Source organism: Sus scrofa, chromosome 7, assembly GCF_054392235.1.
Source record: "Sus scrofa isolate SSC_HxYL_T2T_F1_AM1 chromosome 7, Sscrofa_HxYL_maternal_Yorkshire_Landrace_v2.0, whole genome shotgun sequence".
Taxonomy (NCBI): domain Eukaryota; kingdom Metazoa; phylum Chordata; class Mammalia; order Artiodactyla; family Suidae; genus Sus; species Sus scrofa.
The window spans coordinates 91,738,379-91,752,286 of record NC_139389.1 but is presented as its reverse complement, the minus strand read 5'-3'; the positions used below and the strand labels follow the sequence as shown (position 1 = coordinate 91,752,286).

Genomic DNA, 13,908 nt, shown 5'->3' with positions numbered 1-13,908 from the left:
GTCACGTGGTTCCGTGAGCATGCGCACAAGCAGAGGGTGTAGGCTCAGGGCTGGTCTTGAATGGCCATTTGGTTGTCTTTGTTTAACATGTTCCTTTGCTATCCTCTGAAATGTAGAAAGGCCCAAGCTGTAGTGATGGGGCCGCAGGAGGCAATTTGCCTCCGAGATGAGGCAGTGCCTTTCAGAATCACTGAGGTCCTCTGTTTCAACCTCATCTCCTAGTCTGGAGGACAGGACCAGGAGCGGAAGAAGACAAAGCGGAGGGGAGACTTGTATTCCATCCAGACCTCCCTCATCGTGGCTGCGCTCAAGAAAATGCTGCCCATCGGTTTGAATATGTGCACCCCAGGTGATCAGGAGCTGATCTCCCTCGCAAAATCACGATACAGCTGTGTAAGTCACCCATCCACTTTGGCTGCACAGGTAATGTAGGTGGTGGTGATGGTGCTTGGCCCGTGAAGGGTTAGTCCTCCTTCCCTGGGGACCAGTGAGCAGAAGCTGAGATGCACAGAGGCAACATGCCCTCGTCTTTCCCGCTGACCAGAGAGTCAGCACATGCTTATTGGAACAAGTCTCTGTTATTTCTCTGCTTTTGTTCTTGTGATAAAGATCCAAGCAAAACTGTCCATTTGCTTTCTGCACATCCCTGCACCTTGCTTTACATTTACACGTATAGGAATAAGATTTAACATCTCTTTTCACAGAGGGACACAGATGAAGAGGTGAAGGAACACCTGCGGAATAATTTGCACTTGCAAGAAAAGGTAATACAGCAGGAAGACAGTGAGAACTCAGTGAGCTTTCCTTCTGGCTCTGGAGCACCACACTGGCACTTAGTTTACTCTTTTTTTTTTTTTTTTAATGTGTTCTAAAAACACTCTCAGTGTACTTGTGCTTAATTGGTAGACCTAACTTTCTGTCCTTAATTTTTAATTGTTTGGCTTTTAATTTTTGTTCATCCCTCCACTCTTGGAAAGAAGCCCAATAAAACATGTCTTCCCACTTCCCACTGTGTTAGCATCAAGCCATAGCAGGAGAGTTAGATTAGGTCTCAGAATTTACTGACTCTGAGGCTAGTTAAAGAGTGAAAGGGACACCTGGGAGAAATTTTAGCCCTTCCAGCTCTAGAGATTTGAAAACAAAGTAACTTTGTATCTGAGTAGTATAATCCAAAAAAAAAAAACAAAATCAAGGTCAATTTTGATTTTAAGGCAAGTTGAGATTTTTCCAGGCCTGCAAATCTGAACACCTCTTTCCTCAGATACATTGTTATCTAAGATGGAAGCCTAAAATGACACAGATAGCCTCTCTTTTCCATCCCAAATATATAGCAATGGTAGGTAAAATATACTACAAAAAGCAGTAAAAAGAAGTTCCAAGTGCCAGAAAAAAAGAAGGGACTCTAAATCGTAGTAATGAGATGATGCAGTTGGAAAAACCTTTAGGGCTTTCAGACCAGATATAGGGGCCATGGTTTTCAATAACCTGGAAGAGGAGTATGGGGCCTAATTCCCCATGCTGTGCATACATGTAGAGCAAGAAACTTAACATAAAATTAGCCTTGAACCAGTGAAACCCATGAATCTCTTGCAAAAACAGCAATGAAACCACTTAGAGAGTCTCTACCTGCTAGAATATGGACTGAGATGCTAGTAAACAAAACTCCTCCTCAAGAAAAACTCATATTAATAATAATAATAATTGACATATGCACGCTATTGCATATGGAATGGATGGTCAGTGGGGACCTGCTGTATAGCACTGGGAATTCTACTTAGTATTCTGTGGTGATCTAGATGGGAGATGAATCTGAAAAAGAATGGCTGTGCATATATGTATAACTTAATCACTTTGCTGTACCATAGAAATTAACACAACATTGTAAATCAACTATACTTTGATAAATTATAAATGGAATAAAATATATAGTATAAAAGGATATCTACCACCAGTAGAGGATCAAAAAATGCAGCAAAAGGAAGAATTCAAGCAAAGGAACTACAGAAAGGAATTTTTAAAGTATGCTTGAAATATTTAAAGAAATAAAGGCATCAATATAAACTATAAAGCAAGACTTGGACATTATTTTTTTAAAGGAGGAGAAAGGTGGGATTGAAAAAGAACCTCATTGTCTCATATGCCCATCATGGTGCAGCAGAAACAAGCCCAACTAGGAACCATGAGGTTTGGGTTTGATCCCTGGCCTCACTCAGTGGATTGAGGACCCGGCATTGCTGTGGCTGTGGTGTAGGCTGGCAGCTGTAGCTCTGATTTGACCCCTAGCCTGAGAACCTCCATGTGCCATGGGTGCAGTCTTAGAAAAAGAGAAAGAAAAAGACTTCAATGTGATTTAAATGATGAAAAATAATCATTTAACTTAATAATCATTGAATTTAAATATCTATATGGATTAAAAATAGTATAGATACAGCTGGAAAGAGAACTTATGAATTGGAAAATTGATTTAAGGAAATAATGCAGCATAGAAAGGAATGGAAAATATGACAGAAGAGTTAAGAATCATATAAACCAGAATGAGAAGTTCCTATTAAGCATCTACAGTATTTCCGAAAAAAGGATGATAGAGAAAATGAAAGAGGCATTAATAGAAAAGAATCTTGAATACTATAGAACCATGCTAGGAGTAAAAGGCTTTTTCAGTACAAGAAGTGTAAGTGATTGCTCATTTCATGTGTGTGCCTCAATTTGCAGTCTGATGACCCAGCTGTAAAGTGGCAACTGAACCTATACAAGGATGTTTTGAAGAGTGAAGAACCTTCCAACCCAGAAAAGACAGTGGAGCGTGTACAAAGAATTTCAGCAGCTGTCTTCCACCTGGAGCAGGTGAGTACCATCTGCCCTGAGAATTGAGGAAGCAAGACTGCCCTGGAGAATACAAAGCTTCTCTCCACACTCAGCTCTTATTTAAGAGCACCCTTGTAAGACAGAAAGCAAAGAGCAAGGATTATCCCAGCTCACCCAAAGTGTTATCTTAGTGCCTTGTGGTACCAAGACACCTCAGTACTTAATCTTCCCAATGTTTTACAAATTTTTTCCATTAGTTGAAATGACCCGTTTGAGTTCCCTACTCTTTGGTAAAGCTGCTGTTAAGCAATAAACCACCAAAAGCTGTGGGAAGAAGAAAGAAGACCCAGGACTTCCACAAACTGAATCATTGACTGCTGGGTACCTTTCGCTGACTACAGTTGGGAAAGCAGTATTCTTCCAGGGTTGAGAAGTCTGGGCTGCAGATGACTGTCTTCTGCCACCCAGATCAGCCTAGTGTGTACCTACCTGTGAGATTTCTTCTTAGGTGGAACAGCCTTTGAGGTCCAAGAAGGCAGTCTGGCACAAACTGCTATCAAAGCAGCGGAAACGGGCAGTGGTGGCCTGTTTCAGAATGGCCCCTCTCTACAACCTTCCCAGGCAAGTATTGTGTCATTTTCCTCCTGGCATGTGAGTCAGAGATGAGATTTAAGGTATCCCCCCACAGCTGTGCTCTCTCTGGCCCTGACACTCATGATCCCAGGGGTATAAAATGAAATTCTTCACCCACAGAGCCTTTACAATCTGCCTGTAAGATAATGGCCTGCTAAGGTAATCAAGGTAAGCATTAAAAACTGAAAACAGATAAGGTTCCTTAGTGCCCCCAACCCTGTCTCAGCTCACCATTTTGCACTGTAAAATCAGCTGTGTAAGCCTACAGGAGCTCTTTAGTTTTACCTAGGTAGGAGTCTTTGTGAGGCTGCAAAGGCACTCCAGAAAAAGGGAACTGTTTTTGAAAATAGTTTACCACAAATTCCACCCACAGATGAAACAATATTCCCATGTTCAAGTACTTGGATGACACCAAAATTACTGCATTTTCTCAGCAAGTACATAAATGGATCCTGAGACTAGCATGATGTGCTTGCCTTGAAGATGAAGAAAGGGCACTGGCGGAAGATGGCCCAAGAGTCCAGTCATGGGCCTAAGGTTTCTACCTGGGTGTTTCATCCATACCTGAAGTCAAAAATCTGTGAATATTTGGAATATGGAATGTGTGTGAACACATGTGCTATGTCAGCATAGAGCAGATTATCAGTATAGACTGGGCTAGTGTTAACTGCTGAGACTGACTCAGTGTCGCTGGTGATGTGGCTACTACAGTCCCATCCACAGACTCATTCCATAATCAGCAAGGTTGGGCCTATGATCAAAAAACAAAGCTGGTGGTTACTATCAGCCCTTGTTTACTCAACTTTCAAATCAGTAGGCATATCCTCTCCTGGTCAGGAAAAATAAACTGACTTGGCCAAGTAGATTCTGAATCCCACATAAACAAATGTGTTTCTTTGGACTATCAGATGAAAGACTATTCCTGTGCTTGACATTTGCTCTCATCCAGTTGTACATTTTGGCCATCATTTGTCCGTAGTGTCCTATAGCCCTGTCCTGAGCCAGCTGGCTACCTGAGCTCTCCTAGTGAGGGTCTTTGAAGATGGTGGAGAATCATGGCCTCTGAGACACACACCTGTGCCTCCAAGTCTCTTGAGCAAACTGACTAGTGTCTCTGCAAGGGAGTGAGGCACCACATGTCAAAGGAGAATTCATTAATTAAAAGCTAAAAAAATTAAGCCAGGCAGTCATGGGCATGAAGACTGCCAAAGTCCTGGAAGAAGAATGAGATTTACAGCCCAGTAGAAAAAGCAGAAATGCATAGGCCTTTTGTCTGTTTTCTGGAAGTGGTAAAACATCAGACAGCATCTGCTTTTCCCCTTGGTAGAGAGCCACATCTGAGGACACACTAATGTGACCTCCAGAAGGGCTTAGCACTTGTCTCCAGGGCCAGCCAGGCAGCAATTACAGCTCTCAAAAACAAGCATTTTTCCCTAGATCCACTGAAAGTATTAGTACCACCTTTAACTACTTTGGTTGCTCCTTCAGCAACACTACCCTGTCTTAGATAATGGTAAGTCCAGGAATTCCCTGTGTCCTTGATGAAACGTGCCACCCCCAGCTCTAACACAGTTGTTTTAGAGGGGTGGCCCTGGATTTATCCCTAGCATAGAGGATCATACATAGATTTCACAGCAATAACAATAAAAACTAAGAAGCTAGGGGTGGAGACCACTCCTTTTCTCTATCTTGTGAGGATCTAAATGGCATGGAGTCTGCCAAGTCACCGGGCTAAAGGGATTTATTTTATGATGTGGAAACATTTCTCTGATGTGAGTTTTTAAAAGAAAACCTGTATGCTTTTCCCCAGACACAAAATTAACAATTTCTTCCTGAGCACCTTTCAACGGGTTTGGCTGGAAAAGGTTAATGAAAAAACTCAGTATGACAGGCTTATACTCATTTTAATGGTAATGTAACCTGTGGAGAGACCCCGCTCATTCTCTGCACACTCCTCCTTTTTGACCATGATTTAACATGACCATAAAAACACACATTTGTACAATTTTTAAAAGAACTCTGATTGGTCAGATTTTGAAGAAAGGTGCTGAGGGCTGTGTACTGGAAACCATGACCTGGTCTTGAGGACTCTGGTCTTGACCTTGACCTTTCTTTTCTCTCCTGTCCTCCTCACATTTGGATAAGCACTTACCTGCTCTTCAGTGGCTAATATTCCTGTCTTCTAGGGAGCAAGTGGCTTGGGCCATTTTATTCAGTGTTCGCAGATACCAGGGCTCAGCCGGAACCCATAAGACATGCAGAAGTTGAGCTAATGAGTGTACCATGCCCAAGCCTTGCTTCCTAAGTAGAAGCTGAGGCCCTTGCCCCTGGGGTTCCTCAGAGGCCCTGTAAAGAAGCCACACTTTGCTGTTTTCAGTGTACCAGAGATTAAATCGCTATCAGCATAATTTAGATTAGGTTACCGGGACAGGCCAAAAGGAATAACCAAATTGCCATAGTTAACAGATCTGTCAGGACTGTGCCTTGGCTAATGAATTCTCATTAGAGAGGAAATGTGATCAAGACCCAATGAGACCAAAATAGGGGTGTGGTTACCCCTGGGTCTTGAACTAACCCTGGTACGTTTCATTCAGAAGGTGTTCCAGATATTCAGGATTTGCCCTGTCAGAGCCCGTTGGCTTACAGCATGCTCCTGGCTACCCTGACCAATCAGAAGATAAGAATTGTGCAAAACTGCTTACTAACCGTTAACCGCCCCAACTAAAACAAGGTGTCCCGTGGACCCCTCTTGACCTCACTCTCACCCCTTCCGCTCAGGCACCGCTCTATTAACCTCTTCCTCCATGGCTATCAGAGATTTTGGATAGAAACAGAGGAGTATTCCTTTGAAGAGAAACTAGTACAGGATTTGGCTGTAAGTACTGACTCAACTGGGAGCAGATATGGGTGCGAATGAATTTGGCTTTTGTATTCATGTGTGTGCATTGTAACCATTCAAGACTCACAAAGAATTGGGTGTATAATTTTGCAAGGAATTAACTGTGTAAGTTATTAGAGAAAGCCCTGCTAATAATGGTCATAAGAACCAGAGGATGAATTTCATTTGGAGGTGCCAGTCCTGTGATCCTCCTCCTCCTCATTATTAACTAATATTAGCTGGGATGCACAGCTGTGCCATGGCAAGTTCATACTAAGTTTTGAGCACCCTGGGTTGCAGGAGGCTGGTCTGCCCTTGCTGAGGCCCCGCATTTCTGGTCAGTAGCTCCGCTATGGGAGAGACACATCTAAATCCCCTTCCTGCATCTCACTCTTCTTTTTTGGCCCCTCTGAAAATTTGCCATGCCCCATCTCTAACAAGCTTCATGCTCTAGAACTACTTGAAGCAACAGGCAGGGGTGCTTATGACAGCCGCACCACTGAGTTTCAACCTGATTCAGAAACAAACCTCCTCTCCTTTGGCCAAGCCCTAATTCTTCTCCTCTTTCTCCTTATTTCTCCCTTCATCTATTTCTCTCATCCCTAATCTCTCCACTAGTCTAATCCTTGGTTTCTCATATTTACACTTCCCATGTTACCTTCTCTTTCCCTCTCTCTCTCTCCCTCTTCCTTCTTTTTTCCTTTAATCCTTTCACCTGCATTTTCTTGCCATTTCTCTCTGCGCCCTTCATTCTTTTCATATATTCCTGTCAGTGAGAAAGACAATTACTTGGTTTTCTTGATGAGTGTGAATTCAACCGTGAGCATCATTGCAACTCTCCCCTTCTGAACCATTCACACCACCGATATAGCTCTCAGCAACTTAATGAATATGGTCCACCCTGCTGGCTCTGCCACTACTGGAAAACCCACTTATATCGCTGGCATCAGCTGCTTTGTCCCTTTCTGTCAGAGGAGATAGGAAGAAGACTTGAGGAGAGGAGTAACTGCAAGGGTCACAGCTCCAGGATGGCATCTCTCAGAAACAACAAGATTTTCAGGATCAGGGGATGAGGTCAGGAAAGAGAAATGTTTTGCTGGGTTGAGTCTAGACTAGCAGCAGATCCCCAAATGACCCCATCCCTGTTACTCTCACCCCACTCCTATTCCCAGCCCATTTCTCTCAAGAGAAATGTCAGGTGTCGGCCAAAAGATGCAGCCTCTAGGGGACTGTCTGGGGCATCCCTCCTGAGCGCGGGTGCCCAGGGCTTGCATGAGAGTTCTGCTCACTGCGGTCTGTAGCACCTCTCCTGCGGTCAGGCTTTTGCTTTTCCTTTCATTTCATTTTAACCTAAAATCGGAATGTTTCTTTGATGGGCTGAAAAAAATATTTATCTGTATCTCCTTTCCAAACCTTGCGTCTTTGAGGCTTCTGTCCTGAAGTGAATGTATGACATAGTGGTTTCTCTTTGTGCTTTGAGTTGATGCGCTCTGTGCCTGGTGCTTTCCCTTCTCTTTGTTCGAGTGTGCTGGCCTGCCACATGCTGAAATCCATGCCTGAAACCTGTCTGCCTTGGTTTGTGTAGAAATCTCCCAAGGTGGAAGAGGAGGAGGAGGAGGAGACAGACAAGCAGCCAGACCCGCTTCATCAGATCATCCTCCACTTTAGCCGCAATGCTCTGACGGAGAGGAGGTCAGCACGAACCGGAGCACCAGTTCATCCCAGACTCAGCTGTGTCTGCCCCAGCTGTCCTCCTGCAGATGGCAGTGTGCATAGAGAGGGGTGCCAGACTTGAGCAGCCCCTCTTGCTGCTCTGCGGTGGGCCATCAAGAAACCTTGAGGGGAATTACATAAACCACAGCCCTTTCATCATAATGTGTGACACTGAGTCTGAAGATGAAGCCACCTGAAATTATCATTTCAGTCCTGAATTGCATGTTGACCCAATGCTCATTCAGATTTTCAGAGTGGGTTCTAGGAATCTGGCTGGAGGAGGGGGTGGTTCTAATGAATTCGCTAATACATTTCATTTAAGATTTGTATGGCATTTAGTCTTTCCTGCTGAATCTAAAGGTAGCCTGCTAAATATTTCTTCCCTTCTCTCCAGCAAACTGGAAGACGACCCTTTGTACACCTCCTATTCTAGCATGATGGCCAAGGTACACCTGCGTTTTCTGCTCATTCTCTCAGTCTTTCTGCTTCCCTTAGACCTCTTCAGGCACAACTGTCACATTGAGCCCCGGGTCCAGGCCTGGGGCATAACATGGGCTCCAGGCTTTGCCCAGTTCATGTGCTATACGGGGAACTTTAATAAACCACTCCACCATCATCCTGTGGACACCTTGAAGCTTTGCAGAGACAGTGGAGTCTAGTGGCTGGGTCCACATGGCAGTCCTAAGCCAGCCAAGCAGGGTTTGGGTAAACAAATCATCCTCGAATTTTCACTCTGTGTTCAGAACATGCCTAGCCGTTCAGACACATCTGTGGCTGCAGGAAGTTAGGCACATTTGCAAACAAACTTAGAGACTAGAGGGAGATCCTCGTGTTCTGGAAGAGACAGAGAGACCAGAGATGCTATTTCTATGTCACGTAGAGGGATGGGGGCCCCTGGAATGCTGAGTGGTTAAGCAAACTGCTGCATCTCAAATGGGAGAACTTAAGGTCGAGCAGAAAAGGGGGAGTCTCTTGGGGTACAAGAGTACCTGTAACTCTACCAGCTGCACCTTGAGGTCCCTTTGGGATTCACATCCAGAGCCTCCATAAGCTTATGGCCAAGCCCTGGTTCTTGTTAGGAAAGGGCCAGGTCCCTGCCCTCCTGTCTCTTGATTTACACTGGAACTTTACTAAGTAGCGGTGTTTAGACCCATGGTTAAACCAGATAGGGAGTTCCCGTCATGGCGCAGTGGTTAACGAATCCGACTAGGAACCATGAGGTTGCGGGTTCGATCCCTGCCCTTGCTCAGTGGGTTAAGGATCCGGCATTGCCATGAGCTGTGGTGTAGGTCGCAGACACGGCATTGCTGTGGCTCTGGCGTAGGCCGGTGGCTACAGCTCCAATTAGACCCCTAGCCTGGGAATCTCCATATGCCGCAGGAGTGGCCCAAGAAATGGCAAAAAGACAAAAAAATAAAAAATAAATAAAAAATAAAACCAGATAGGTCCCTGTTGACCTGTGATCTGGGTCCCGTTTCTCATTTCCAAACCACTTGGTCACTGCAAAGGCAGCACTGTGAGTAGAATGTGGCCCTGCAGTGGTCCAGGTGTTCTTGGTTTTACAGAGTGCCAAGGTCCTGAAGTGCCTGTGAATTACATCCTGTCCCCTGCCCTCACCCGGTAGAACAAAGTCTTGTTTATTACACTCCCCTTTCATTTGATTATCTGTTTCCTTCTCTTTCTGCTCCATGGAATTCAGAGTTGTCAGAGTGGGGAAGATGAAGAAGAGGAGGAAGACAAGGAAAAAACATTTGAAGTAAGTTTTTGCTAAGATTGAGGCCAACAGGAGGGCCTGTGGGGTGGGGGCTGACATTAGCCATGCAGCTCACCCACCGTGTGTATCTGGCAGCAAATGCACAAGTCGCCCTGGATGAGCACACCTGTCAGTTGTGGTGGTTGTCTGTCTGTCCATCTAAATGAAGGGAGCAGGCAGCCAGTCAACACACAGCCCCACAGGTTTGTTCTTCTGGAAAACCTCCTACATCTATCCAAGCATGGTAGCAAAGGGGGCCATAGAAGGGCAAATTCAGAATTCCAATCATGGCCCAGCAGAAACGAATCCGACTAGGAACCATGAGGTTGCAGGTTCAATACCTGGCCTTGCTCAGTGGGTTAAGGATCCAGCATTGCCATGAGCTGTGGTGTAGGTCTTAGATGCAGCTCAGATCTGATGTTGCTGTGGCTGTAGCTGGCGGCTGTAGCTCTGATTGGACCCCCAGCCTGGGAATTTCCATGTGCCAAGAGTGTGGCCCTAAAAATCAAAAAAAGGGGGGGGGAATTCAAACACTCAAAGGTGAACATTCAAAGCAGTGGAGAGACTGGATGGTTTTTGCACCATTATTTTGTAAATGTCCCTAATAACTATCTTGATTTTGAGGCAGTGGAAAATCTCTGAATCGCTCAGGATAAAACTATCTTAGTTTACTTGCATTGTTTTGTAGACAAATTATGCAACAGGAGAAGTAAATGACCATAATTACAGTTCTGGAAAGTCCTGACGTTCTAGCATCTCATATCAGGTAGAGTCTCTGTTGAGCAGGGTCTGAGCATTCTGGATTGGTGGGTGTTTCCTACACTCAGAGACTCCAGCTGAGCCCCCAGCAGGTTTTCCTGTATGACTGAACATTGAAAACAAACACATTTTAGTCTGGTGTCACTTCCTATAAGGACACACTTCCTGGTGTCCTTCCTATAGGATCACAGGGGAATGGATTGTGTCAGCTGTCAGTACAAAAAGTAGAAAATTCAGCATCAAAATGTGAGTACGTTATAGGTGAGCAGTTTTGGAAAGCTGGATAGCATCTAAAAACAAACTTCCCAGGTCTGCTTTGTTCCAAAATATGTGTGTTGGAAGTTCCCGTCACAGTGCAGCAGGCTCAAATCCATCTAGGAACCATGAGGCTGCGGGTTTGATCCCTGGCCTCACTCAGTGGGTTAAGGATCCGGCGTTGCCGTGAGCTGGGGTGTAGGTCGCAGATGTGGCTGGGATCTGGTGTCACTGTGGCTCTGGTATACTCTGGCAGCTGTAGCTCTGATTAGACCCCCTAGCCTGGGAACCTCCATATGCTGCGGGTATGGCCCTAAAAAGACAAAAGACAAAAAACAAAAAAAATCAAAGTATGTGTGTTGTTTTGCTAGGCAAGTAAAAATGCACTCTGTCAACTCACCTGACCACACTGAATTCCCTGGGGGTAAACAGATCTCCATACCCCCGCTTTTGTTTTCCAGGAAAAAGAAATGGAAAAGCAGAAAACCCTCTATCAGCAAGCTCGTCTGCATGAGCGTGGAGCTGCTGAGATGGTCCTTCAGATGATAAGCGCCAGCAAAGGTGATTTCTGCACAGGCTCCAGAACTGCCACAGAACTGTCACACGGTGACATGAAGCCACTATTAAAGGGTCCCCATAAAGCCCAGTAGATGTGTTTTACCCTCTGTTTCCTTGGTGATTCAATCAGATCTTTACCACGGCAGGTGAGATGAGCCCCATGGTGGTTGAAACTCTGAAGCTGGGGATTGCCATCCTGAACGGGGGTAATGCCGGCGTGCAGCAGGTAATGGGGACTCGCAGGAGGTGGTGTTTCCATTTGACAGCTGTCACACTTCAGGAAGTGGTGTTGACTCTGCTACAGAGGTGGCTACCCAGAATTGCCTTAGCTGGTGTCTGTCCTTAGTGGCCAATTATGTCTGAGTAGCCGAGCCAAGACTGGGAGTCTACAGACATGCGTGTACTTAAAAGAGGATTTACCCAGAGTTCAAACAGAAAAACTTTTCCCTTTTTCATCACTACATGATTTTCTGCAGAAATAGGCTCTAGAGGGAATTTTCTAAGCCTTAGGATTTAAATTTTCTTTTTTTTTTTTTTTTTTTTTGTCTTTTTAGGGCTGCACCCTTGGCATCTGGAGATTCCCAGGTTAGGGGTTGAATCGGGGCTGTAACGTCCAGCCTACACCACAGCCACAGCAATGCAGGATCCGAGCCACACCTGCGACCTATACCACAGCTCATGGCAATGCCAGATCCTTAACCCACTGAGCGAGGCCAGAGAATCAAACCTGCATTTCCTGGATACTAGTCAGATTCATTTCCACTGAGCCACGAGGGGAACTCCAGTCTTAGGATTTTATTTCAACCCTTCGCCTATCAGTTCCTTACTATGAGCAAGGAGCCTGATCAGTTAAGTGAGGTTCATAACCCCACACACCTACTGTGTGTCCATTCATTCATTTATTCTTTTATTTAACAGCCATTAACGATCACTGACTATGCACCAGGACCAGGCTTTGTTCTGGGGGTGGAGAGTATAGCAGTGAATAGTGCAAATAAAGACCCCTGCCATCATGCATTAAATAAGAGAACACATAGTGGAGTGTGCCTGGCACATAGAATTCATTCAGCAATCTGAATTGGAACTGGCTACAGAAGACAGAAATGCACTGGTGTCTCCTGAGCACTCCAGGCTCTGGCTAAAAATAAAAGCATCTGTGTGCACAGGAAAATGAAATTTCAAAGACTCTTGGTATTCATGAGGGTTATATCCCAGGGCCTTTGAGAAGCTCAAATCCATAACTACCATTATTGCATGTGATTTCTTCCAGCCTTTAATTCATCCCAAACAGCTTTCTGAGTAAGAACTACCATTTCCAAAGGCAGCCCTCACTTTATTTTCTTCTATCACCACCCCATTAGCTGACTTTCTTACAGAGCCCTTTAAGAAAGAAAGCAAGCAAGAAAGAAAGAAAGAAAGAAAATTCTTTTTATGTCAGACAAAGTTCCTGGTTTCCTAGTGACAGAGAACAGAGGAAACTTAAGTCTCATTGTGAAAGAGATACTGAGCTTTCAACTAGGCTCATTATAAACTAAGCTCCTTTCTCCAGTGCATTAAATTCATTGCATGAGCTGTTCAGATTATACCTCAGCAAATGTAGGCATTACTAGATCCCTGATTGTGGCACCTGTTCCCACATAGAAGCGGCTTCAAACAGTAAATCTGTGAATGTCAAAGATCTACAATACTTTCAGTACCAATGAAGCTTTTTAAAATAAAACACCCACCCTAAGAGGTTCTAGTTCCATAGTAGAGGGCAAGGCTCAGGCACATGGAAGCTTTCAATCCATGGGTGGAGAAATCTGATGCTTACCTGGGGTTACTAACCACCACCTTGGATCTGACTCGATATTCCTGCATGTCTGGGACCTGCCAGCTGTCCATCATAATTAAGATGGTCAGTGCTTGTGCTATAGTTGTCATCATTTTTTCCTTTTTAAATGTCTCTCCCTTGCAGAAAATGCTAGATTACCTAAAGGAGAAAAAGGATGCCGGGTTCTTTCAAAGCCTTTCTGGTCTTATGCAGTCTTGCAGGTAAATCTGGAAAAACCATCTCTAGCATATTTTTAAAAAACCCTTCACTACTTAAGGAAAGGAGAGTGGGGTGGATGGGCCACAAAATAAACTAGCTGATTGTGGAGTTAGTGAGAATGGAGTACCTACTTTAGAAAGCTAAGAGGATGAGTATTGTTCCTCCAGCCTTCAGGATTACCTTCAAATAGCATTGGGAGAGGATGTAATCTACACAGTCACACACCTCTACACCTGTTTGTTTTTTTAATCACACTTGCCTCCTTTTTTATGGTGGGGTTTTCTTCAGCGCCGAGTGCAAGTTTCTCTTAAACATGTATGCCCTTAAAAGTCAAACTAGAAAAGAATCAAAAAGAGGAGGAATCCTGAGTATGACTCAAATCTATGTGTTCATTAGACCCATGAGGCACTTTGGTAATCTCTAGTCTTAACAGTTCTTTGAGCCCCAATATGTATTTGGTGGGTACATATTTTGATACATCCATTTTGACAAGGGTACAGCCTAGCGTGGGAACATTTTGAC

The 13,908-nt window shown here is 44.5% G+C and overlaps 1 protein-coding gene across 8 annotated transcripts in view; it reads left to right on the top strand.

Annotated features, from left to right (window-relative positions):
* The window catches only part of RYR3 (ryanodine receptor 3), a 568,796-nt gene that overhangs the window by 511,554 nt on the left and 43,334 nt on the right, over positions 1-13,908 (top strand). For 4 of the 8 annotated variants that reach the window (XR_014810912.1, XM_084969350.1, XM_084969348.1 and 1 more), the window contains exons 70-80: positions 223-393; positions 705-764; positions 2,713-2,844; positions 3,314-3,426; positions 5,249-5,348; positions 7,902-8,008; positions 8,424-8,475; positions 9,729-9,785; positions 11,258-11,357; positions 11,501-11,580; positions 13,312-13,388. Coding sequence is in view for 5 of the 8 variants with exons in the window: in XM_084969350.1 (XP_084825476.1) it covers positions 223-393; positions 705-764; positions 2,713-2,844; positions 3,314-3,426; positions 5,249-5,348; positions 7,902-8,008; positions 8,424-8,475; positions 9,729-9,785; positions 11,258-11,357; positions 11,501-11,580; positions 13,312-13,388 (1,049 nt within the window). In the remaining 3 variants the exon portion in view is untranslated. Of the gene's footprint in view, positions 1-222; positions 394-704; positions 765-2,712; positions 2,845-3,313; positions 3,427-5,248; positions 5,349-6,216; positions 6,314-7,901; positions 8,009-8,423; positions 8,476-9,728; positions 9,786-11,257; positions 11,358-11,500; positions 11,581-13,311; positions 13,389-13,908 lie in introns of all 8 variants that reach the window. The other 4 variants (XM_084969349.1, XM_084969347.1, XR_014810914.1 and 1 more) reach the window with 2 other exon arrangements.